The sequence below is a fragment of the Amphiprion ocellaris genome, chromosome 2, assembly GCF_022539595.1.
Source record: "Amphiprion ocellaris isolate individual 3 ecotype Okinawa chromosome 2, ASM2253959v1, whole genome shotgun sequence".
Lineage (NCBI taxonomy): Eukaryota > Metazoa > Chordata > Actinopteri > Pomacentridae > Amphiprion > Amphiprion ocellaris.
This window is the reverse complement of record NC_072767.1, coordinates 19,272,616-19,298,387: the sequence shown is the minus strand read 5'-3', so window position 1 is coordinate 19,298,387 and position 25,772 is coordinate 19,272,616. Positions and strand designations below refer to the sequence as shown.

The 25,772-nt window shown below is 39.1% G+C and overlaps 1 protein-coding gene across 1 annotated transcript in view; it reads right to left on the bottom strand.

The window, feature by feature from the left end:
- Window positions 1-25,505, bottom strand: part of ap1m3 (adaptor related protein complex 1 subunit mu 3) — a 35,424-nt gene extending 9,919 nt beyond the window's left edge. The window contains exons 1-9 of the mRNA XM_023286027.3: window positions 25,294-25,505; window positions 18,392-18,548; window positions 17,630-17,697; window positions 16,274-16,404; window positions 11,200-11,347; window positions 9,598-9,724; window positions 2,112-2,254; window positions 518-589; window positions 55-213 (exon numbers count right to left, since the gene is read on the bottom strand). Coding sequence (XP_023141795.2) covers window positions 55-213; window positions 518-589; window positions 2,112-2,254; window positions 9,598-9,724; window positions 11,200-11,347; window positions 16,274-16,404; window positions 17,630-17,697; window positions 18,392-18,548; window positions 25,294-25,335 — 1,047 coding nt within the window. The 5' untranslated portion in view covers window positions 25,336-25,505. The remainder of the gene's footprint in view (window positions 1-54; window positions 214-517; window positions 590-2,111; window positions 2,255-9,597; window positions 9,725-11,199; window positions 11,348-16,273; window positions 16,405-17,629; window positions 17,698-18,391; window positions 18,549-25,293) is intronic.
- Window positions 25,506-25,772: the final 267 nt, after the last annotated feature.

Here is a 25,772-nt window from a genome sequence, read left to right as displayed (position 1 = left end):
TCTAAATGGATTTAGGTGGTAAACTGAGACATTTTGTTTATATGCCACACTAACAGGGAAAGATTTGATGTTCCACTGCACCACGTTCTTCTCAGGCACCCACTTGGCGCTGCCTGTGCTGGTCTTGAACTTGGGTGAGTCAGCATCACTGGGCACTGGCACCAGAATAGACACATTGTTGGCAGTGGATCGGCTCTTAAACTGACTTCGAGCCTGCGGAAGGTGACACAGGACAGAGTTCAAATGTCATTCAGTATCTGTACAATAAAAAGAGCATGCACATCTAAATTCAAATGAAGGAGGACTTCATAATTATGCAGCGTGTAGCTTGTTACTTTGACTTTGTATGGCCATCATGGCATTAAACAGATGGTAGACAGCAATTCACTTGAGATGCATGTGTCGTAAATACTAAATAAGTGTCAGTGAAGGGACTACTGTACTTGCAGATGAGTTGGGTAAGGACGTGTGGCTTTTAATGTGTGTGTATTTGTGTTTGTGTGTCACTCGTCTTTACCTTCACCTTGATCTCCACACGGCTGTGAGAGAACTTCTCAATCACACTCTCGATCCATATGAGAGGCTTCACCTGTCAGACAGAGATTGCGAGAGAGAGTGGACAAGGTCAGAGCTGGCAGTCGAGTGTATCACTACAGACATCCCTACAGTGACAGAGCGGACGACAGAAACACAGAAAACAAGACATTATGCTTTTACAATAGAGTAAACAATATGTAATAAATCATAATAGCTAATATCTGGAGGAGTCCTTATCCTGATTTTGGCAAATTATCTTAGCAGAGGATATTTTGACACATAAAGTGAACTGTTGAATCAAAGTGCTTTAGAATTAAAAAGCAAAGGATAAAAACATCAAACACAATGACTAAAATTTGAATAAAAGAAGGCAATAAAATAATAAGAACAAAAAATTAGGATATAATAAAAGATGTCAGGGTGTCAAGCTCTACTTGAATTGAATGCCAGTGAGAACAGGGTGGGTCTTCAGCAGTGACTTGAAAATTTCTAAAAGTCTGAAAAGGTTTGAAAAGCTAATCTGTACCAGAGATTTAGGGAGGCCACCACAAATGTCCGATCGTCTATGTTTTTGTGCGTGTACCTTGAAAAAATCTTACCTGGGATTCTGACTATTCTCTGTTCGTACAGAAATTAGTAGCTGAGCAGCTGCAGAAACAACAGATCAGCCGAGACGATCAGAAACCCGATTACCGTGACAATATGAGTAATCAGGTTTCTAATTTCCATGTAAACTTGACATCCTGAATATAGGACTCAAACTTAGAGCAGTGACATAGTGCATATAAATATCACTTGAAAGCTGAAATCATGTATTGACATTTTATTACACAAACCTGAAGCATTTTTGGTTAAGCTCTTTTAGGTCTCAGCACACCAGCTCACCTTCAACTCTGCTCAAACACTGTAAATTCACTCTATGCTAAATAACAGTAAGCTGTAGCACTGCTAATTCAGTCACATATTTTTGAGCAGGAGACCAATTTGATGAAGAATAATGACACGAAAAATCCCACCCTGCAAGTTGATGGGACTGTTTTTTTAAAGTTTGTTGTGTATGAAACCCTGGTTGTCTAAATCTAGGTTTTTGACACAGTCATTGGTACACACTACTTATGACTGCTTATTTCTTCCAGCACATAAAAAACACCGTATGGACAAGTTAACAGGGTGAAAAAGTTAATTTTCGCCAGACGGAGGTTTATAAATGGCTCGAAAAGAGTTGTGACAATATATACGGAGTTTAACAAGGTTAACAATGAATTTTACCATCGCAGATGACAGTAATTTTCAATATTAGAATACAAACAGAAAAGTTCACTGAAAGGGAAGTAGTTCTGTTAAGTTATAGCAGATATATGAAAACAAAATATACAACAAAAACAGGAGCAGAAGTGATGCTTAGTGCATGAAGTGGGATAGAATATTTTATGGTTAAGTATTTTCAGTTTTGAAGTGTCTGTGACTTAGTGTGAGACAAGAACGATTTGTGTCCTCGGTGTCTGTGGTATGCAGGTGGTGTGAGAGTGTACGACTTCTTTAGGAAGAAAGATTTGTCTGTGTGTCCCACTCACCGTAGTGTTGAGGCGGTAGGACATGAGCTCGCTCTCGCCGTCAGGGGGGATGAAAGAGATGGTGCGGTCGTTCTCGAAGCGTGACAGACGGACACACTGATGAAACTTCACATCCTCCAGCTCCACTGTCTTGCTCTTCTCTCCTGACACACACAAACACACGCGCAAAAATACACACAAAAAAAAGATTGAGAGCTTTCCACGCAGCCTTGGAGAAATCAAGGTCAAGGTAATGATGGCTGACAAACATACACTCAATCTCTCTCACACACACACGCACGCACGCACGCACGCACGCACGCACGCACGCACGCACGCACGCACGCACGCACGCACACACACACACACACACACACAAAGTGTACAAGCATTGTGCCACCAAATCTATCTGCCCTCATCTTGTCCCCCACTGAACAATTATTTTGCTTCCACACACAAGCATGCTCACAGTTTGACTTCAGTACCTGCTGCCATCATCTTCTCCCCCACTGAAGCCCATTCAGCAGCCTCACAAACACAGCTGCTCAGACAGCCAAGCAACAAAATAAATAAAAATTTCAAAACTTGCCAAAAAACACACTCATGATGAGAATACATTATAGAAAATATCAGCATGTGTCTGCATTTAAGGAGTGTTTATTGTTGTTTTTCTGCCAGATACAACCATTTGAGTTGTTGTCATAACCTGCTGTTTTATTGTGCAAGGAATTAATTCAGTGACTACATTAATATAATTATGGACATATTTACATTTAGAAGGCCACAGAAAAGTGTTTATGCCAATGCAAGATGGCATGCTGTTTTGCCTACTAATGTGACTGCAAACAACAGGATTAACCGACCAGTTTGGCTGATTATCTGAACCAACGGCATTTTTTCCCCAATTATCTGTATCCTTAGTTTTCCCCCCGGTAATAGTAAAATAATTGGATTAAAAATTCTGCCCCCTTAACTCTGATAACCAACCCCCTCAGACTGTAGTTACACTCTGTGGTATTGAGTAATGTCCTGCCCACAGCATCTGATTGGTTACAAGTCACAAGTTATGGTCAATCAACACTGAAGCATGAACATAAAGTTAAAAATTAAACATAATATACAAACATATATTAAAAAAGATATTTCAACAAAGTTCAGTTTTGGAGTTCAAGTTATTTTAACATCAGTTTATTCATTTTTACTGCAAATGTATAATGGGGAACAGTCTATTGGGTGACTAATAATTGATAACCATACTGACCCTGAAATAACCACATCAATCAACTCTTAACTAACATCCACCAATCATCTGCCAAACAGAAATGGCCTCAGGAGATCTTAAATATTTTAAGTCCTTCAAAAGTGCTCAATAATTATGTGCAACTAACTAGTATTTTCATTACTGACATTTTTGCTGTTTATTTTTTCCAATTAAACAATTTAGTCTTTCAAATGTTAGACAATTGTAAAGAAATAACCCCAAATATATAACTTCTTGTTTTATCTGATCAACCTGAAAGCAGCAAGTCTGCTGGTACACTGGTACATTTTTTCCTGATAAATTAATAAACAAACTGATAATCAATGTTCTGTCAATAACTAAGCAACTCAACACAAACAACACTCCATCTATTATTTACCCTTCATTTTTTCTGCTGCACTGGACTCCAACTGAAGCTGCTTTACACAGAATTAGGCAGACTGTGAATCATTTCTTTTTGTGAACTAACTTCAGCTTTTTCAAAAATTCCTTGCAACAGTGGAGAAAGATAGCATTACTGGCGCAAAGACAGCTATAATGGCGACATCTTTGATGGCGGCATCTGTAGTCTGTTGGAGAACACCCAACGTTCACCTCCGCTGTGGTTAATGGAGGGTGCTGAGTGGTGGAAAACTGCTGTAATGACTGTGGGCCTGTGGGCCTTCAGCTAAATCCCCCATTCAACAGTCAGTCGGAGACAGCTTCACCTGCTCTGAATGCAACCCTGGACCAACACTAAGGCTTGTCGGAGAAAATTTGTGTGTCTACGTGTGTGTGTTTGTGGATGCAGCTTCCTTGTTCATTGTTTTCCCTCTTGAGTGCATGTACGTGCACAGGCTTAGGCATGACTGTGTTTGCAGATGTGGGTAACTGGTTTGTTTCTCTATTGATTTTACCTCTGCGCGTGTTTGCTTGTATGTGTGTGTGTGTGTTATTGTGGCATTTCCTAATGCATAAGAAGAAAATGACTGAGTCCAGGTCTGGAGAGAGTACAACACTCCTGGTCAAGAAAAGCAGGGAAGCCCTTTAAAAATGTTTCTTTCTTTCTGTTTGTTTTAATGTCAGCAACACACACACACACATACACTTTATACACACCAACACTTGCTTGCAGCGTTGACAAGACAAGACAAGAACGAAAGGTCATACGGGACACTTTCTGTCATTGTGTGGACCTCAGGGGCCAGAAGAAGAGACAGGTGTGTGTCTGAACATGTCAGAGGAGGATTGAAGATGCAGCAGTGTCCCCTGTGGTTCACCTTTGCGGCCGTTCTCACCTGTTTCCACGCTTTTAATGCACAGCAGCAGACAGGAGCGACCTAATCTGTTTTCTGTCTACTGTCGCAGAGTAAAACAAGACACAAGAAACCAGTTTATAATGACATTTTGTAAATGTCCAAAGCATCTTACAGTACTTTGGGTGGCCAAAGGGATTATTTAATCCTCTTAAATGTGAAGATTTGTCATTCTCCTTTGTTTTTTTATGACAATAAACAACATATATCTACATTTTGAGTGACATAACAAATAATTAAAAGATGTCACCTTGGGCACTTTTACTTGTCTGTGACATTTTATGGAAAATATGTTTAGCAGAGAAAATGATAAGCACATTGACTGATAAAAATAATTGTTACTTGCAGTCCCAGTAGCCTGCAGCTCATGCTGTCATCATACAAGGTAAGACCTTTTAAAAATTGTATTTTCTGTCATCATTATGCAAAATCAAACAGTCACAAACAAAATGAGAAATCTACTGAGAGGGAAAATTAATATTGGGACATGTGAGCAGCTCTAGACACTCAAGTGTAATAAACAACTAAATATTTCAGATAAAAGACCACAGTGACAGACCTGAAATGTCTTTTTGTTTATATTAATAATGACATATTCTTGATTTCACTGAGTAAATAAAAGAAATGTAACTTGTTTGGCATTTTTTTCTTTTTCCTATAGTGTCAGTTCTGAACTTCTGCCAGAGGAGGGCAGTATTCAATGATTTATACTCTTTCTCACATTTTGGCTGCATCCAGCTGGGATAAGAAGTACACACCATGCGATTATGATAATCATGAACAACTGGGAACTGATATATAAACCAGTGTAACAGCTGAAGATGAGAGTGCAAAATGCATGTTAATGTTACTATTAACATTCACCGTGAGTGTGTGTGTGAGTGTGTGTGTGTGTGTGTGTGTTTGTATCTGTCGGTGTGTTTGCTTGATCATTATTTCTGATCATAATTTCTGGAGATATGTTATTTCCCAGACTGCTAGACACAGCAGGGGTCTGTGGGCTGCACACACCGGATAGCAACAGACCCTCACCTTTCATCTGCAGGGCTGTAGCCCAGGGTGAGGATTAACTCTGAGGCAAAGAGGCTAGACAGTGATGGAGCCTTTCCCCTTCAGTAAGGAACAGTAGGGGGGAGGAAATGTAGGCAAAGGCGAGGAGGAAGAGGGGATAGAGGAGGAGGATGTGCAGGGATAGGCAAGGGAAGACGCAGCAGTGGGAAACATTGATGGAAGAATTCATAGGCAGAGAGGGGGAGGAACAGGAAGGATGAGAGCTATGTATGAGATTTAGACAGAAGGAGGTAAAGTGTGAGGGTGAGTTCAAGGTGAGTGAATAGCAAATAGCTCTACCATCAACCAGCCAACTTTTTTTTTAATCTACAGCTTGTTGTAACTCCTGAAGCACTAAGCTCTGAAACCATCAATACATGTAGCCAATGCATTTACTAAGTGTGCCAAATTGAAAGCATGTTAACTGATTTACACTCAGTTTGCAATTTAAATACACACTGCTTTCCACATTACCACGCTATTTAGCTAAATGCCCTTCCACATATAAAAAACACTTTTAAAAATGAGGTCACCTATCAATGTGAGCTTTAGCACTAAAAATAGGCCACAAATAATCAATGAGTTTGGATAACAATAAAAGTCAATATTGGACACAGAGTAAGGGGGATGGGAACTACTTGTAGAAGTGAATGAGGAGGACGGGGGGAAGGAAGAGGTGAAGCAGGATGAGGGAAAAGGAAAGGAAGAGGAATACAATAACTGACGAAATCAGAGTAACTGTGTTTCACTATGTTTTCGACCACTGGATAGGCATGAGGGAGGACGGACAACAGGTTCAACCAAATCTGTGGTTCTATACACTTGCAGGTATGATTAGGATATTTTAGTTTCAGAAACAGTAAATTCCATGGCTGTAGTCTTACTCATGTTGGACTACGAACTGAACATTTCCAATGAAAAGGATCAGCTATTCACTCCAGGATGGGAGACCCATAATGTAAATGTGGCCAACTGCATCAGATTCAGCAATGCAATGTCACATCAAAATGTGAATGAACTGTTGGTCCACTGTGCAATAAAGTATTTCTTTCACAATAAAGACTGTAACATCATGAGATGCTTTTTGGGAGAACACAGGATGTTCACCGGAGAGACTAAAGTTTGAGTACCATGTTTGACTGTCATCATGTGGCGTTCTCAGTTGCTATTTATTTGAATTTCCCAGTTCTGTTTTTGCGTTTGTATTTGCTATGAAACTACTTCATTAAGTTGAGGCACCAAAATGTTTTGAATTTGTGATGGTTTAGAGTAAAATATCGCTGAGTAAAAACAGTAACACAAAAATTCTGTTGTTTCCTGCAAGTCTTGCCCAAATAATAGTCCTCACAGTTTTAGACCTCCATAGCTATTACACTGTTTTTGTGGAAATGGGCAGGACAATGGCAAGAGAGTCAGAAAGAGTCTCTCTGCACTGACTCGCTTCCTGAAATTCAACAGAATTAGGATATGCAGATTCCCTTTTGAAACAACCTCAGTTCCTATCAAACAATTGAGAAATGAATATGTTCAGGTGAGTTATAATATCCTGTAATTTGGATCTAGCCTTGTATGGTGCCAAGTCATACAAACTGCTCCTTGGTTTTTCATACTCTTCTTGATTGTTTTGTCTCATCTCTTACAGAGAGTTCTGGAGCTCCAAGCAGAGTGAAGGCATTGTGAGGTAATGTATGAGGACGAGGCAGGTTTCGACCTTTCAAAACCGACGTGGCATCATCTACACCACAGGATGACATGGTGGCAAAATAACAACGTGTGCGGCTATTAGTCAAAACGGCATCCTTCACCATCATGCACTCCTAGGCCCATACAACACTGCACAAATTGTCACATTTCTAGACACCTTCCAAAACAGACCAATTCCTAAAGACTAGCGACTAGGCTGCTGTTGTCAGCAATTGGTTCACACATCACCCACTTTTCATTGCACTCAATCTGGCCTCCTACTCACTGTTTTTGTATTGAGAAATACTTCTCAGCCTCAGCAACGGTTAGCCCTTCTACAGGCAAGGCGGCTTGTGAGGATATCGATCAGAGGTCACGCCAGGCTTTCTATGCTGTGCAAGTCAACACTGTATATAATGTGGAGGAGGTTTTATGGTCAGACCCACAAAGAAGACGAGACTTAATCAAAAATGTTTCTGTGGTTGCTTTTTCTAGCACAAATGTGTTTGTTTTCTTCTACTGCACTTTTGTTTTTAGAATGTTAGAACAGTTTGAGAAATTAAACAAAGAACTTTTTCTCCTTACTTGTAATTATGTGTTATGATAAGAATACACACAAATATTTCCCACATTTGGAAACTTATGTGTCGTTACGACATGTATCATGAACACTTTTTTGCAAACTGCTATGGCCTACACGCAGAAAAAGCAAAAGTCACAAGTGCTTTTCATTTATACTGTCAGTGCATAGCTGTTGCTTCGTACACTTATTGAAATGCTGATGCAAAAGCTTTTTTCCTAATTAATTATTTTTTTTACAAGTGATTTAGAATGTTTTGCTGGTTTGCTGTAAGGGTTTGTGGTTAGTGTGTGTGTGTGTGTGTGTGTGTGTGTGTGTGTGTGTGTGTGTGTGTGTGTGTGTGTGTGTGTGTGTGTGTGTGTGTGTGTGTGTGTGTGTGTGTGTGTGTGTGTGTGTGTGTGTGTGTGTATGTGTGAGTTAGTGATGTGCCTCAGCACTCAGGAAAAAGAAAACTATAAATCAAAAGTTGGACAGTTATATTTACCAATAAATATTTTTCATTTATAGTACAATAAAACATCCTGTTGACAGCTTATAAATGTGATAGAAAAGGTGACAAAAATCCTATGATAAACTTGACCCCCTCACTCGATGCCATTTATGCATGCCACTAGGTTTTATAGAAAATTGCTTTTTCATGGTCACATTTTATGTATGTTGCTGCTCATCAAGCAGCAGAATTTTTTGGTCAAACTAAATATGTGCATACTTTTGCAGTGATCCCAAACCAGAGGTAATGTACATTTGACACAGGTGGTTATTCAGCAGGTGCAGTTGGTAAAACAGATCAAAAACTATCATAATAGAGGAGACCAAACCTTAACATCAACAATTCAGGAATAACATTTTGTACAAAAATTCTGTAGAAACATCAAATTTTACATTTTCAAGGAGCTAAATAACATTTAATTTACAAGTAATATAAAATGACAGGTGGCGTACTGGAACAGTGCAAAGCTGTGGGTGGACAGGTTGGGAACCAGTAACCTACTATAAAAAGTCTAACATACACTAATGGCACTTTAAAGTAATAAAAGCAGCATGAGAATACATACAGATAACATTGTTTAAAGATATAATTCTACCTAATATCCAGGCTGACTTAAAATGTTCCTACAGCCATCTTAACTAGATATTGCTATCAGTCACAATAGTGTAGCTGGTGTTGCATTCACCTTGTGAGTCTGTGTGCGTGTGCGTCTATGTCACTGTGGCAGAATTTGATCCTGGAGACACCTACTGTTGTGGGAATTACCACAAAGACAGTTTTGAGCTGTTTATATGTCTGGTTGTAGACAGATTTTGCCAACATGATAGCTTTGCAACTGTGCAAGATGCAGTCACAAAACTCTAGAGCTCTGTGGCGGAGATTGAAATGAAGACTGAGTCTGAAGATGGGTGTGGTCCAAGTACCCACCGAGTACTCTCAGAGGACAGAACATCAACATGTTGATAAGCTTTGCAGCTGCTATAATCCCATTGCAAGCTGGTCTCTAGATAAATTTATTATACCAGTATAAAGCCCTAGATATATTGTGATTCTACTTTTGTGCACCGTTTGTATGAGTCTTGTGCTTTGTAATAAATGGCTGTAGACACATAAATTGGTTGTAGGCACTGAATCTGAATGTTACTTACTGCCTGTGATCTCAAACAGCACTTTGTCATTGAGGCCCAGTCTGAGCTCAGGCATCCCTGACAGGACCACTTTGAGCTTGATGCTGCCCACTATTTCACTGCGCAGGACACTGCCATTGGCACTCACCTACAGATAAAAGACAAAACCACCTCATTTTAGCTTTACAATTGTTTATGCATATTGTCTGTTCACAGTCAAATCTGCCAATTAGGGGTCGAAAAGTGCATCTAAAAGCATACAATCTTTACTGGAAGCAAATACAAAATGCATTTAAGATGCTTCAATTAATTATTCTATACAGACAAATCAGAATCACAAAGAGCCCTGCAAGAAACAAACAAACCAACTAATCAACTACTCAGCAGATACAAACAAACAAATCTGAAAGGCTGTGAGAGTGCAGTGTGAAAAAGGCAAGCAAGGCACTCACTGATGTGAAAGACAAAGTAGAATCTCTGAAAACATTTTTTTAAAAATAGTCACAGTTCACAGAAAAGGAAGTGACAACTGCAGCTCTCTAGCAGTGGTTAAATACATGCTCCTCAGTAGTTTCACCTTGACTCATGAAAACCTGCAGCTGCATGTTGAATTGTCCTTGAAGTGTTGCTTCAAGGAGAAGACGTGAGAGGAGAGACTTCTGTGTTTAAAGACGCGGCATGTTCATGTATCAAATGTGTTTTGCTCCTTTTGTTGCAGGAAACGCTAGACCTTGAAAAAATAATAAGTCTACCTCTAACTGGGTTTGCCATGTAGTGCAGTAACATCACATTATATCACTGATCAGCAGTTGTAAATCTGTGTGAACTGTAACTGTCAATTTAAGCTCAGGGAGAGAGAAATAAGAACTATAATCTAAGAAAACTGTTACTGTCTACAGTTCTTGTTCAAAAATCCATAATAATGTGACAACTAGTCCACCAAATGATTACAATGATAATCTCCATTTAGTTTTCAAACAATTCAGGGGAAGGTTATAACATTTGTCAGCAGTTACAACATTACATAAGAGTAATAGTAGTAATAGTAGTGATGATTAAAAATGTCATATTTACTTGTTGAGAAACATGTATTCTGACTTGCAGAAAAGCATGACGCTTCCTGATGTGCTTGGCTTGTTTTACTGACTAACCTTGGAAATCTACTGTCACTCCTCACTGCACACAATGAAAAAGCAAACAAAATATTTTACTACAGAATGGTGCATTATTGATATTAGAGAACATTTCCTCTGCAATTCAATTCAAGGAAGGAGGAAAACTGTTTGGAGGAGTCAAAACATGGCACCGTTTTAACAAACACACACACACATACACACACAGCCTCAAGGAAACTCTTTGACCAATTATTTTAAACAGCTGAAAATGCAGCAGTTTCAGATGATGGATTAAACAGTAGATGACGGTGAGTAAATTATGTAGGACTGACACTGGAGTAAAAACTAAATTAAATGAAAATGAGCCTGATTATTAAATAATTATTTTCTACTAATGACATCATAACATGGCCCAGTGAAGCTCTGAATCTGTGCTGGCGAGTGGTGATTAATTACTGTACTGCTCGTTTTAGGGTTATGATGCTGACAAAGCAAGCACTGCTCTCACCAGAAGATTCACCGACTCTATGACATCCATGAAAACTTCATTCTTCCTGTACTTGATGCCCTCTGACCGCCAAGACACAGCATTGGTGACAGTAGCAGGAGGTCGAGGAGCCCCAACCTCTAACTTATGGCCCTGCTGTGTGATGTACCTGAAAGAGACAGTGAGAGAGAGAAGGTGTAACATAGCTCAAGCTGTGTCCGAAGGCGGTCTGTTGTCATGCTGAGTGGAACACCTGAAAATCCATAAAGTACATTCATCACACCAGATTGGAAAATAACAATCACAGGATTCATTAACGGGTTTCAGTACATTTTCTGTTCATAATCTCATTGTGGTATCATGACAAACAACTGGAGTGTTAAATTATAAGACTGACATCTGCAAAGAGGAACAAAGTAAGACTCTTAACTCAAAGAAACCTAAATGGAAAATGTGTGTGTACTTTGCAACACGAGCCCAAATTCTCTTGAGGAATGTTTTAACACTTTGCAATAATCACAGCCCATGACTTAAAATAAACGAGTTACTCCAGTGTAAATAAATTTAAGGAGCTTTGCATTCATGCTGTAGGAAGATTATTCATGGATGTAATTGGAAAAAAGACATTTACATAAATCTATTGTTACTGTACCCATGGAGAATAATTTGACACGTGCATTTGTATACATGATACTAAACTATTAAGAACTGCTTGGATAATTAAAACCCAAGCATCAAGTGTCTGAAAATAGTACTGGAGTTTGATGAGCAGCTTTTCTTATTGATTTTTTACCAATTTTCTTTGTTGTTTTTGTGTTTGATGGAAGAAAAGCTTCATTTTTTGTTTGTGTTCCTCTACAATGTTAGAGGCCATTATGTTCTTTAAAAAGCCTTTTAATTTAACAACAGACACCACAAAATTAATGAATATTCTGATGCTGCACAAAGGATGCTTGGGAGCTCTTCTAAATGAACTAAAATTTGTTCTCTTTTTAGTTCTGTCGATTGCCACCCATTCAAGAAAGGAAACATCTGGCTCTTTAGCTGCTACTGTGTTCCCCAGACAGTCACTCACAATGTCAATCTGCAGTCAGCGGTCAACATGCAGAGGGTTCTTAGAGCTTGTTTTTGTGCAAACAGCTGCCTTATACAGGAATACAAGACCAATACGACTGTTGAGACTGAATCAAAACATAAATTTCCCCTCATAAAATCAAACAATAAGCTGAAAATCACTCCACAGCATTCAGTGCAACTGTGGTAACTTTGGGTTCATTACTACCAGCAACATACAATTTTTTATTGGAGCAGCAGTAAAAATGTCAATATGTTAATAATGGTTATAAATGCCCTACAGCCCAATTACATAAGCCTAGCATTCACTGTGACAGAAACAAATCAGCTCACTGTGTTTATTCTGTGCATTACTGATGCCAGGAGGAATATTTGTTCGACTCATTCCACATCCAAGTACTGTTACCTCATCTCATAGTGTGCCCACTGGAGAGCAGGTTTGTTTTAGCTGTCCTGCCTGACTCCAGGGAGACATAATGACTTGTCATGAGAATAAGAGGTAGCTGTGCTCAGATAAACAACATGTGACCAGGCCTGTTTCTACCCAAACACCTGCCCCCCACCACTATTTACTCCTCACTGGCCTCATTTCCACTGCCGTTACTGCTATTCCAGTTTGAGGTAATTCATTTTTTTCACATTTTCAAAATGTAAAAATACTTTTATATATAAAAGTAAATATCTATAAATCATACACAATACATTTATTTAACGTATTTACATATGTTTTTTCAATGTTTGACTAGATTATACTACAAACCGATTATATATTAGTACTTGACAGAGAGGATACCACAATGCAAACAATAAATCTACTGTATTTACTGATAATGGCACTTCATTAAAACAGCATGTCATTATCGTACAAATGACTGATTTGTGCAGCAGCAGACATTTCAAGAAAACAAATGATACTTCAGTCGCTTAAAAACATTGTGAATTGGTGCTGTTGACCTACACTTGAACTTACTGTGGGGAAGCAGCTAATATTCACGAAAAGATTTGACACAGATGTTGTGCAGCCATAAGGCTTCGATCTGCTGAAATTCAACTCTATTAATTTTTTACACAGACATGTGCACTTAAAAAGACAGATTGATCCAAACTGTTCTCTCTGAAGCAGTCTCTTGTCTCCTCCCTGTGTTCACCCCATCTCCTCCCCTTTTCTTCTCTCTTTGCAGTTGTCCCTCACCACTTCTCCTTCCTAGGCCCAATCCTCTTCTCCGGATAAAGTGACATACTACTAACCCAATGTTCCACATGAATTTGGTATCCTCAAGAGACAACACAGCAACATTTCACATCTTAATTCCATCTTTTGTGGGTGTAGCTGCAATTTACATGAAAATAGAGTCACTTGTCTTTAATCTACTCTGTATAATATGTGGTATATTATATCCAACTAATGTACTGAACCTAAACAACAGATTAACAGCAGTTATTCATTTTTGTTTTTGCTTCGGTTCTCTATTTTTCATTTCTGTAAACCTGGAATAGCAGATTTTTTGGCCAATTAGGGGCAGCAAAACCAAGGTATAAACACAAAACTGGCATAAACTGACACATTGAACTTGTTAACTGTTGCTGATTTACACATGCAGCGGTTATGATGCAACATTAGCATTCATTTTCAGGTGTGTTTCTGGCCAACTGGTGAATCTAAGTCAGTATTATTTCTCTTTTAGTTCTGTTGTTAATCTCTACCATCTCCCGCGGGAAATAACTTGCTCTTTACGTGCTAAAAACACCACAATGTTAACCAGCTGGTTGCTATTTAGTCCAGTAATGAAGACCAATACCTTATTATTTGGTAAGATGGCTTGTATGAAATAACAGAAACCACACAATTTACTGTACAAATTAATAGTAAAATAGTTGAGATGCATTGAGCTAAAGCAGTCAGCTGGAATTATGTTTCTTGCCTGTTAGCAAATGTAATTGTGTATATAAATTTTTAACTCTGTTTTGATTTTCACTGACTCTTGAAGGAAACATCTGGTTGGTTGCTCAGTTTTTTTCACTGAAAACAGCTGCTTGCTGCCCAGACAAAGTCACTCTGAGAGGGGTGAGAGCCAAACAAAAGAGTAAAGTTGCAGCCGGACAGCTACACAATGAGTTCAAACTTGTTTTAAAGCCTTTTGAAGCTGAAGATTTGTGTGATAGTTCCGTTGTCTCAGTTGACCTATTGTTATTATTAAAGTATTGATCATAGCTGCTCTAAACTGACTTAACTGCTTGAGCGTGAGCCAAGCTTCACAACACATAAAGCCAATATAATTCTGCTGAATGGACAGAAAACACAAACAGCAATGAATTGTGTCGTTTTCAGTTCATCTGCATATTTCTCATCTAATGTCAAAAACAAAACAAAAAAAGCTAAATAAACAAGTTTTAGATTGATTGACAGATTGAGGCAACACGTTTTCCCTTGTTTTCTGTCCCAGTTCCTCCCACCTAGGGGGTCTTGAATGCTTGCTGACATGTAGGAAAGTCTGTAAGTGCTGAGGGATGAAAGGCGGCAACAAGTGGGCTCGGGGTCGACTTTGGGTTGTTTCCTTGCTTTGCTTTTTGTTCTATTTTGCCCCGATTTTCCTCAGAAATGCAAATGAACAGGCTCTAGAAGTGGGTTTGGCAGCAAACTGACATATTAGCATAACAATAGCAATCATACACACATACACACCTACGCCAGTATTGAGGGTTTACACGAAGATACACACATTCACATGCATAGGGCATCTCTGGAGTCTCACGTGCATCCATCCACCCACACACACACACACACACACACACACACACACACACTTACACTCTCACCAGGCAGGTAGTGTTAAAATGCAAGAGAAAAGAAGTGTTCTTGTGAAGGCTGGGGCATGAAGAGGTCAGAGAACTGGAATAGCCTGCAGACAGACAGTGAATGTGCATGTGTACTGTCTGTAGTGTGTGTTTGTGTGTGAGCGTGTGTGTGTGTGTGCGTACACAAGAGAGAGATGACAATTGTGTGTCTCCTTGGAGAAGAGAAGAGCAGGCCTTTTCTGTCTCAGTGTCTTGAGTGTGACCAGCTGACGATGTCACCGTGTTTGAGTGCCAATAGGAGCCTGGTAATTATCAGCACTATTCAGACACCAAACACAAACACAAACACACACACACACACACACACATTACCACAGCTAAACCTCTGTGCAAATGTAGCACATGAAACTAAATATCAATCATATCTTACCAGAAAAAGTCCAATCACATTATAGGCATGAAAAGGGTAAACGAAATGTTCTGCAACCATTTCAAGCATAAAGTTCACCATTAATTAAAAGCAAAGCGGATGATGTGCACACTAAGCATATGCCATTGAGAGAATGTTGAACCTTATCCTAGAAACACATGACTTTCTGTGGAGCGAAAAGGAGGGTAAACACAAAATAACACTGTGTACACCTAGAACAAAAAGCACTAGAGGACCCAAGAATAGTAGTTGCTTCAGTTCATTTCACTCACTCAATAAATTCATCCATTCATTATAGCTTTAGTCACCAGCTGCACTTTGCTGCATGAAAAAAACAGGCCCACAGCACTTCAAACGAAATCATCATGTGCTCTTATTCCCTCTTTGCTGCTCACGTGCACTATGAAATAACAAGCTGTAGTCTCCCTGAAAAACTCACATTATTCCCCCGATGGATGATACAGGTACCACTTGAGCAAATGTGGTTATATGAAAACCAGACTGGAATGCAGCAATTAGGTGTTTGAAGCTTGAAACTTTAACCTTGTACCCTCATCAGCCTGATTAGAGTTATGTTTACACGTGAGAACACAGTGCCGACACACAAAACTGATCACATGCTTAAAAACAGCAAGTTTTACAATAACTGCTTCACTTTGAAAGTTGTCAAGATCAGCCAGTTGTACGTAAAATGCCGCCTATCCTGCAGTATTATGTTTTTTACACTTGAACATACAGACAAGGCTTTTCTTATTGCTGTAAGGACTGTCACTGGTGGTGTGATATTTTTCTTACTCTTGTAGGATCTTGCTGTCAGTTGTCTGAGGGAACCCAAAGTCCATCACTTCGTCCATCAGCTCGTACACCGTCACAAAGTTGTCACGAATACTCTCTTCCTCAAGCTCCTTAAAGTACTCCTTGAACACCTGCAGACACAAACAGATACAGCTGTTGTCAAATATGACATGCAAGTTATTTGGCTGTACTTGCATGTATTGTGTCTTGGTAAGTAGGGAGAATGCACAGAACGTATGTACATTTACAGGTTAATGATTTCATTTTTGGGGTCTACTACAATATGTTCACTATTTTTTAGCTCTAATCTCTTTAAGGCCCCTCCTGATAAGTCCAGTTTGCTCTGATTGGTCAGCTGGTCAGCAAAGCAAGGGTACAGTGCTAGCAGAAGCAGCTCTACAGAGTAAATCATGGCAGACTGTGTGGAGGCTGCTCATTATTTAAGGGTGTCCCAAACTAGGCGCTTGTTGTATGTGGCTGTAAAAGTGTTCAGGGCTCTAGACTGTGACCAAAATCGCAGCCCCTTTTTTTGAGTGTGGGGCAGTTGAAATGTCAAGTGGTCGCATTGTGCTACTGTATGGTGATCATTAAGTTGTACTGGTGTTGCTGTAACTGGCACAGACAGCTAATGTGTTAACCACAGTGGTGGAAAGCAGTACTCTTATAACTTCAGTGTGCTGTGGTATTTACACTTAAAAACGTGGTCTTCTCATGAAATGCAGAGTGTACCTGCATGTCATGTTTTTTTCCGCTCAGAAAATAGTGCAAGTCGAAAAAAAAAAAAAAAACACTCGGTTGGCAGATCTAACATTAGAATGTCCTAGATTAACCCTTTTCAAAGCAATTTCTGGTCATACCATAGACTGTATAATAAATGTCTTTATTATACAGTCTATGGTCATGAACCTGTCTGAGCACTGCACCTACCAAGCAGCTGCTACTGCCACCTGCAATGTAGGCGTTTAGGGAACATTGGTAAATTGTAGTGTCTATCAAAAGGAAAATGTTCAGCAAATGATGTGTTTTGCCTGAGACAAGGTGGGAGGTTGGTGCTACCAGTTAAACACTTAGTCTGGAAAATGTCTGGAAATGTGATACACGGTTATGTAGATAAGTAACAAAATAAAAGCCTGGACTTTAAACAAGACACTTCAAGTAGGTAAGAAGCAAACCAAGCAAACCAGGATGAAATGCACTCAATACAGAAAAAGCTACACTGCTTTCATTAATTGAATGCGGCTGAGTGGGTTGATAATACAGTTACAGCTGGAGGTACCAATGCAACTTTCCTATGAGTAAAAACTGACTGACTGAAACTGACTGAAACTGAACTATGTTTTCAAAAGTCAGACTCACCTGTACTATTTTATAAAGGAAGGAGTACACAAGAGCAGCATTGGCATTCTTCTTGGTCATCGCCACCACTGAAGAAAGCACTGTTAAGAAACAGCTGTACAAGTGGAGTAGAGAAATTGTCTAAATAAGAAAATAAACAAGATGCAGACATGTTGTGAGCATCCTTTAGATATTGAGAGTAGTTAGAAAATGAATGCAACGCAATAGAAAGTTGCCAGAATGCATCAGATTTGCAAGCAATTGAGAACATGGCCACAGGGAGGTAAAACAGCTCAGTTGTTTAACGCCGCTGTGCACTGGGAATACCAGTTACTCAAAACTGGAATATGATGCTGAATTAATAATGTGTAAGGATGTGTGACTGCCCAATCTCACAGTGCAGGGGGGGTATACTGTGCATAACACTTCACAGTGAATCTGTGTTCAATTTTTCAACTGCTGTGATACATGATGTGATAAAACAGATACTGAGAGGATCAGAAGAAGCCTCCTACAAAGACCTGAAGCACAGAACTTCTTATGGATCTGCTAAGGGAAGATGCAATTAGGTGTATCTATTAGATACTATAGATCATTAACATCCAGATTAATGGGGAGGCTGTCACTTTGAAGTAGAAAGTAAGAATGTCAGTCACTCTTGGAAATTACATTATATGGTGAACTAATGATTTCACATAGATTCTTATAGTGTCTGCCCTGAAGGCTCATTTCCAACGGAGACAGCAAAGAACATCATTTCAGAAATGAACTCTCGTTGGATACAGTAAAGGTTGCTGTGTTTGATCCACAAGAAGTGTGCAGAGCCGTGGCTGACCAGCGGCGACATCTCAGCCTCTTCTTCTCGCTTCATCAGGATGGGCATGAAGTGGTCAATCTGATTCATGTCCATGTTCCCCATGTAGTTACGGCAAATCAGAACCTAAGTGGATAACAAACACAAGCAAAACACAGATTCAGAGGACACCGGTATAGAGAGACTACTCAGCCACTGAATATTTTAAGCTCTTGGTTGAGATACCAAACCTGCACTCAAGCTTAAAGATGCTTTGGGAACCACTGGTCAACTAAAAAAACCCTAACGTCCTGGACAGATATGATCTTTCAAGCTCATCTACCAAAGAAATGTGCAAACTGTGTTCCCAACTTGGACTCCTTCTTTGTAGCTTTAATGGACTGATGGATATCTGATCATGAATGATGAATGACCAACTTCTTGACACGAAAGAAGAATCAGAGCAGACTATAGCAAGGCTCTGAAGCTTCTCAGGGAAGTACAGACATGCAATGTCCCTAAACCCTAGTGGTCTAAAGTGCATAATATTTAATTCCAACATTCCTCGTTCATTTCTGGCCAGAGATGTTTACTCTGTATCATCCCTTTTCTGTACTGTTAAAACATTTGGAAGATATATCAGTGTAATCTGATGTGTCTATGAAGAGAAAAACATAAAATATAGCCCTATGAATACTAGGATATTTCATTTCTTTACAATTTATTTAACTGTCTGTAGTTTCTAATAAAGGCATTGCAACTTTAATTGCCAAAAAAAAAAAAAAAGTTCAGTCAAGCTCCACTTCACGAATTTGTAAATCCATTAACATTACAGTTGAAAGCAGGGGGAGACTGTTTTATTTTGCTGTTTTTGGGAACATTCCACCCTAACCTTTCAGCATATTTGCATTTAAAGTCATCTAAGAATAAATTTAACTTCCTTATGGCTCAATTTTCAGTCTTTAGAAAATGTAGCCTGTAACAGTAGATTGCAGCAAATCACAGGGCTTTGGACCTGGATGTGGTGCAATAGGTTAGACTGAAGACTTGAGCTCAGGAGAGCAGGACTGTGAGGGGAGAGGGAAGAGCTGCAGGAGTGGAGGAGGTGAACTATATATATCAAAATTTTGACATTTTGAGGGGCTTTTTCCAGGTTTCTGCCGAAGGCATCTTTAAATCCTGGATTAGACATGTTGCATGACATATAGTCTAATGTGGGCCTTTGCGACTTGCTGACTGCATTGCTTCAAATTGCAATTTCTATTTTATATAATTAAGGCCAAGTATGTATTACATTTTTTTGGCACTACTATCACCAGTGGATTTATCAGTAAATTGTGGAGTCTAGTAAAGACACTTGCTTTCTTTCAATCTAAGAGGGTCACTCTCCTAACAATGGCTGAACCACTTCTGGAAAAAAAAAAACTGCATTGTAAAAGCAATGAAAATAAACCACAGCATGAAATCGAACAATAGATGACCAAACAACAAAACAGATGACCCAGAAACTCCAGTTACACCGCCAATACTGCTTGTAAGCCGCAGATTTGAAAAGACAACACAGCGTACATGTTTCGACAGAATTAGATCTTTATAATACAGTTTAAAAGTAATTTTGAACATTTTTCGGGTGTGATCCATAACAGGGACGTGGGGTGGAACCGTATCAGAATGTGTTTTGACATTTGTGACCATTCCAACATTTTTAATCAACACCTACAGTGTTGTTCACAGATGTGATAAGATTTGCTTCATTTAGCCCAGAGAAAGCACCACACCTAATTTTAATAGTAATACACACACACACACAGACACACACACACAAAACAAGATGACTCAGCAGTCTTACTCGACTCCGGACACACAAAGTGAAGAAAGAGATCAAAGCTTCTAAGGCTTGAGGGATCTAGATGACACACACACACACACACACACACACACACACACACACACACAGCTTCCCCTTTCTTTAATAGAGGAGTCTGTGTTGCGCACGGGTCATGCAGGGGCAGATGCAACAAAGGCAGGAGGAAATAAGAAATAAAAAAAAGGACATTCCAGCAAAGTAAAGTAATCTGAGGGAGAAAAAAGGATATGAACAGGCCACTGCTCAGGTTCTGTGAGAGGAGACGGAAACCACAGAGCAAAAAGGTCAGAGGTCATTGGAAAGAGAGAATGAGATACAGACAAATCTTTGTCTCAGAAGGAGCTGCAGTACTGAAGGTGTGGAACGGTGTCCAGCGATTCACTTTGTAGTTCTGAACCCAAAACCCTGATAGAAAAACCTAAATGCAAATATACCCTTTAAACAAGCCTGAACTCCAGGTTCTCTCTGCAGCTGTCTTTGTTGTTTTAAGTTATTCCATCAAAAAGTATGTGATAACTAGAGCTGGTTTCAAGTCACAAACAGGACAAGACAAGCAGATGTACTGAAACATTACTGATCAATGCAGCGTACACACAGTACAGACTGAAAACCACAGTGTGTTTCAGGTTATGATGGTGGAAAATTTGACAAATAACTATTTAGACAGTCGACAATTCAGTATTTCCAGTGTGAGGAATAGCTGCTTTTCTCAGTTTTACATTACTGAATATTAAATATCTTTAAGTTATGGAGTATTGGTTGGACAAATAAGGCAATATTACCTTCTGAAATGAGGAACTATGACTAAATAAATTAACCAAATAGAAAATCCATAACATTAAAGACTATTAGGTACAGTTGATGTGAAAATGTGCTACTGATGAAATAAAAGTGGCTCAAAACAACAAAATACTACACCCAAACTGTACTTACCGAGGGCACAAAAAGCATTGCAAAGGGTAAAAATAAATATACTAACACTGCCATTGGCACCACTTATGTAATGTCACCAATACATCAGTTGCAAAGAAGAGGACATTAACACTGCTGGCACATGCTTTAGAGTTGTCAAAATGATTTGTAAAGTACATATTAAACTAAATTTATGTTTGAGTTAATATAGAAATATATTCTTCAGGTAACATGGTCACTGTTTTCCAGTCAGTCCCTGAGATTACATTAAAACACACTTACTGAGTGCTTTATTCCCAATTATTCTGTTTCTAAACCCCATTGTCAGTATAGTTATGCATATGCAGCATTCTTTAACAACAACATTTCAGCCAACCAGTTAGCTGACTATGAATGATCGATTTCCTCATCATCAGCATGACAGTTATGGCCCATCTGTAAGCACAAACAAGATCTAGAGAAGCTTGAGTTTCACCTTAAGCATATTTTAGCATATGTGAGACTCTACACATCATCATGTCACTCTGTTTTGAATACGTGACACATCAAAAAGGAAAACATCTGATAATGTAGTTGAGCGGAGAAGCAAAACATCAAACAGAACACCTCACACAAACAGCATATTTCATGCCCCAAAGCAGAGTACAGCTACTTAATAATCCAGGTCTCATTAAAGTCTACTGTCAATGTGCTGTGCTGCCTGTTAGAAACATATTTTGTTAAATTCTGTTGGCATTTCCGAATACTTCTAAATATTGCAAAAGGAAATAAAAGGAACAAAAACATGAAACATGAACAATGACTGAACGTAAGGCACGCAATAGAGGCAGACACACTTTTATAAAACCACTATTAGGGATGGTAAAAAACAAAAAATAAACTTAGTTGTATTTTAAATGGCACTTTCCTGTGCAATACAAGACACTTTTCTGACTGCATGGATCCACTGCAGTTTAAATCTAGGAGAAAAAAATCACCATTTTAAATGTTTCAATTGACTTTTACCAAAACAGTACAGTATCTCAAACCACTGGTGGCCTTCAAAATCCTTGTGGGTATTTAGTGGTAGTTGGTTACTGGGACACATGAAGCATTCAGAGACTGTTTATGATGTGTGAAATCAATAATAGCCACTCACTGCTGACCTCTAAAGGCAAATGGCAACCAGACAACCCTCAGTGGAGTGTACGAAGGCAAACTGTAGCGCACAAAAAAACACAAACAAGCTGGTAACTATTTGCATCAACCTTTCAACAGTTTGGAAAACAACCACAGAGAAAATCACACTAAGTTTAACATCAGCTGAACAGAAGGATGAATTCTTATTCTAAAACATGAATATCTCATTAAATTCTGCACATGATTCTGATAGTTCAGAGTGATGGAGCTGTTAGAGGTTAATAGTGACTTACTTGTAGAATAAATAATTGTGCATTGAAAAATGCAAAAAGACACCACTGAGTTAGTCCATCAATTGCAACCATTTAACATTTTGCATGCTGACAGTGCCTCTTTTACTGAACACGTAGAGATCCATTGAAGCTCAGCTTTCTTTATCCAACAAGACTACTAGTCTACAGTGACACTAGCTGCTCTGTGAGCCCTGTAAACATGCACACATTATGCTTACATGCTGACATTTACTATAATGTTTATCTTAGTTTAGCTTGCTAGCATGCTAAAATGAGCTAATTGGCAATGAAACCAATGGTACAGCATGATCCTAACAGGAATGTCATTATTTTTTTCAGATACATGAGCTGATGTATATTGTTTTTGAAACTAAATATTTGCACTTGGTGTAAAGTGGATTGCCACTTATTACAATTCATCCTGTGGGAAACATTAATGGCAATCCATCTAGTAGTTGTTAAACCATTTCTCTGAGAAGTCAGCATCACTAAAGTTATGAGGACTCATCATCTGGGGTCCATGAATGTTTGCACCCATGAAAATAGCAATCAGTCCTGAGATATTTAACTCAGGAACAAAGTGACAAACAGAGCAGCTGTCAAACATTTTCACTGCTATTATGGCTAAAATCAACCAATTAAGCTAATTAAAAGTACTCAGGCTTGGATAACTCTCATTTACATTATAATGTTAATGAATGTGCACTGCTCCTCACTGACAAATGGTACAAAACTCAGAGCTCAGCTGTAGCCCCCTCAGCACCCCGTCTGTCTGTCTGTCTATGTTAAACTTAGTCCAGAATCCTTGCGTGATCACATTTCAAGCTTCCAGCTGATGCAACGCGCCGTTACTCATGACAATCCGAAACTTCAGCTTGAGCATGCTCACTCATTAAAAATTCTATTACGCAGCACTGGGAACAAATGATGCCGTGCTGATTTCAATAGTCTGACATTTCAGTCTACGCAGCAGGTCCCAGCAGCCAGTCATGTGCAGCCTAGTGAGCAGGAGGTACGACAGAGAGGAGGGAACCTCGGGGTGGAGGGATAAAGGCCAGAGGTGGAAAGTGGCTTCTGCAGTAGCTGTGTGTTTTCAACTGTGTCCACAAATGTGTACTGGAGTGACCTGCGGATCTGTGCATGACTGCCTGCCATGATTGCCTGTGCGATTATTTTCATGATGGTGTCATTCTGAATGTTTTCACCCTGCTCTGCATTCTAGGTTAACTGCAATCCAATTTGGTCCTTGTGCTGCTGTAATAGAGGATCTCATCTGGTCAGGGCAGGGGGAGGGTGGAACTGAAGGTGAAGAGCTGCTTGACTTGCCTCGGGGCAGAGATAGATAGAAAGATAACACAAGAGAGAAAGAGAAAACCTTTAATCTGTACAATCAGACATCCAGGCAACTAAAGTCTGATCCTTCTCCCTGATGGGTACTGCTGTCAGGCATATAAGCCTTCTTCAGCAATTCCTTTTCTGGCCCTAAAACAAATAACCTCTGAAGAATCTAATAAAGTATGCTTCTGTCATACATTTAAAATAAATAAAAATAATTAATTGTTGTCTCGCCTGTTTGCCGTATGATAAAGAAGACTCAGGGGTAAATGACTTAAAATACTCTTTGAAATGCTCTTAAGTCTTCAAGTGGGGATTTACGGAATTATTGATTAAACTGACTTATTTTTTGATCAAGCATTTGAGCTATAAACGTCAGAAATTGTGAATGCATATAGTAAAAAACATCACATGTTGTGTCCTAAATTGCTTGTTTTATCTAACCCATAGTCCCAAACTAAAGCATATTCAATGTAAAGATAAAAACTATTAGTTGCACAACTGAGTACTTCTACCCGAGAAGAATTTGATAAGCAACATATGATTGTTCTGCAAAAGCAAAACTCACTGTTTTCAGCTTCTTAAATGTGAATATTTGCTGGTTTTCTGGCTTTCTTTTCTATGATTGCAAACCAAACAGTGTTGGGTTTGTGCTTCAATTTTTGACAATTTGTTGCTTGAATGATTCACTGATCAATGAAGAAAAGTGGGAGATAAAAAAGAAATAGTTGCACTTGCAAATGACACGAAACACAGAAAAGCAGCAGTAAATTCTCACATTTAGAAACCACTTTAAAAAAAAAACATTCTGGCTTAAATAAAGATCCAGCTATGATTGATTAATCAGTTAAGCGGCTGATGTTTTCAGTTGCAATTAAAGTGTTTTAGTTGTAGCTTAGTCTCTTGAAATTGCAGTGCTAAGCTTTGCCATCCCCATGTCCACACACACATCCCCCCATTAAATTAAATATAGCTCTGTAACTGTTATGTGATAACTTGTTGGGGCTGCGACGACTAAAGTTTATTTAACTTTGAAATAGGACACATCACACAGAATAAGGGCTGCATCAGTGCACACGAACAAGCCCTCTGTGTGTAATGAAGGCTGGAGGAACGAGTTTGGCAAGTCGAGCTGCTCTTCCTGGCTGCTCTCAGCGAGGTTACAAGTTTAGCTAGCAGCTGTCAGGAAATACTACTATATCTGCCAAATGATGTACAGTCGAAGAGTAAACCGGTAAAAACTGACATATCCTTCACTTGGGTGACATTTCTTGTCTTCCTCATAGCTAACTTACAGCTTCCTAGTAGCAGGTGCTTCGTTGATAATGTCAACTTGCCACCAACAAGTCGTCACCAACAAACTTACCTTCCCCTTCAGGTCGAGGATGAATATCGCCGACGCAGACATGTCGGTGGAGAGAAAACCTCGACAACAGCAAGCAGGCTAGATAAAACGAGTCTCTGCTGTCAGATATGGGTCACTTAAAGGGACTAATGTTCGCTCCCATCATCCTCCGTCCTCCTCTCCTCCACTCTCTTCAGACGCGTCGCTGCAACTCGCTGCTTTTCCTCAGCGAAATGTCAAGTTAGCGGAAGTTACTGAAGAACAACATCCGGTTGTTTGATGCCCGGACTCGGCTTGTTTTGATTTTACACTTAATCTCAGGCAAAGATTAATAATAACTAAGTATAACTACTTAAGAGATGCGCCTTGATTTGCAGCTACTTTAATAGTGTTTTTTTAACCATTTGTTTTATACTGAAATACCGAACTTTAACTCCACAGAAATTATGTCTTACATAGGATCATTTGATTTAAAAAAAAAAATTAGATTAAAATACCTA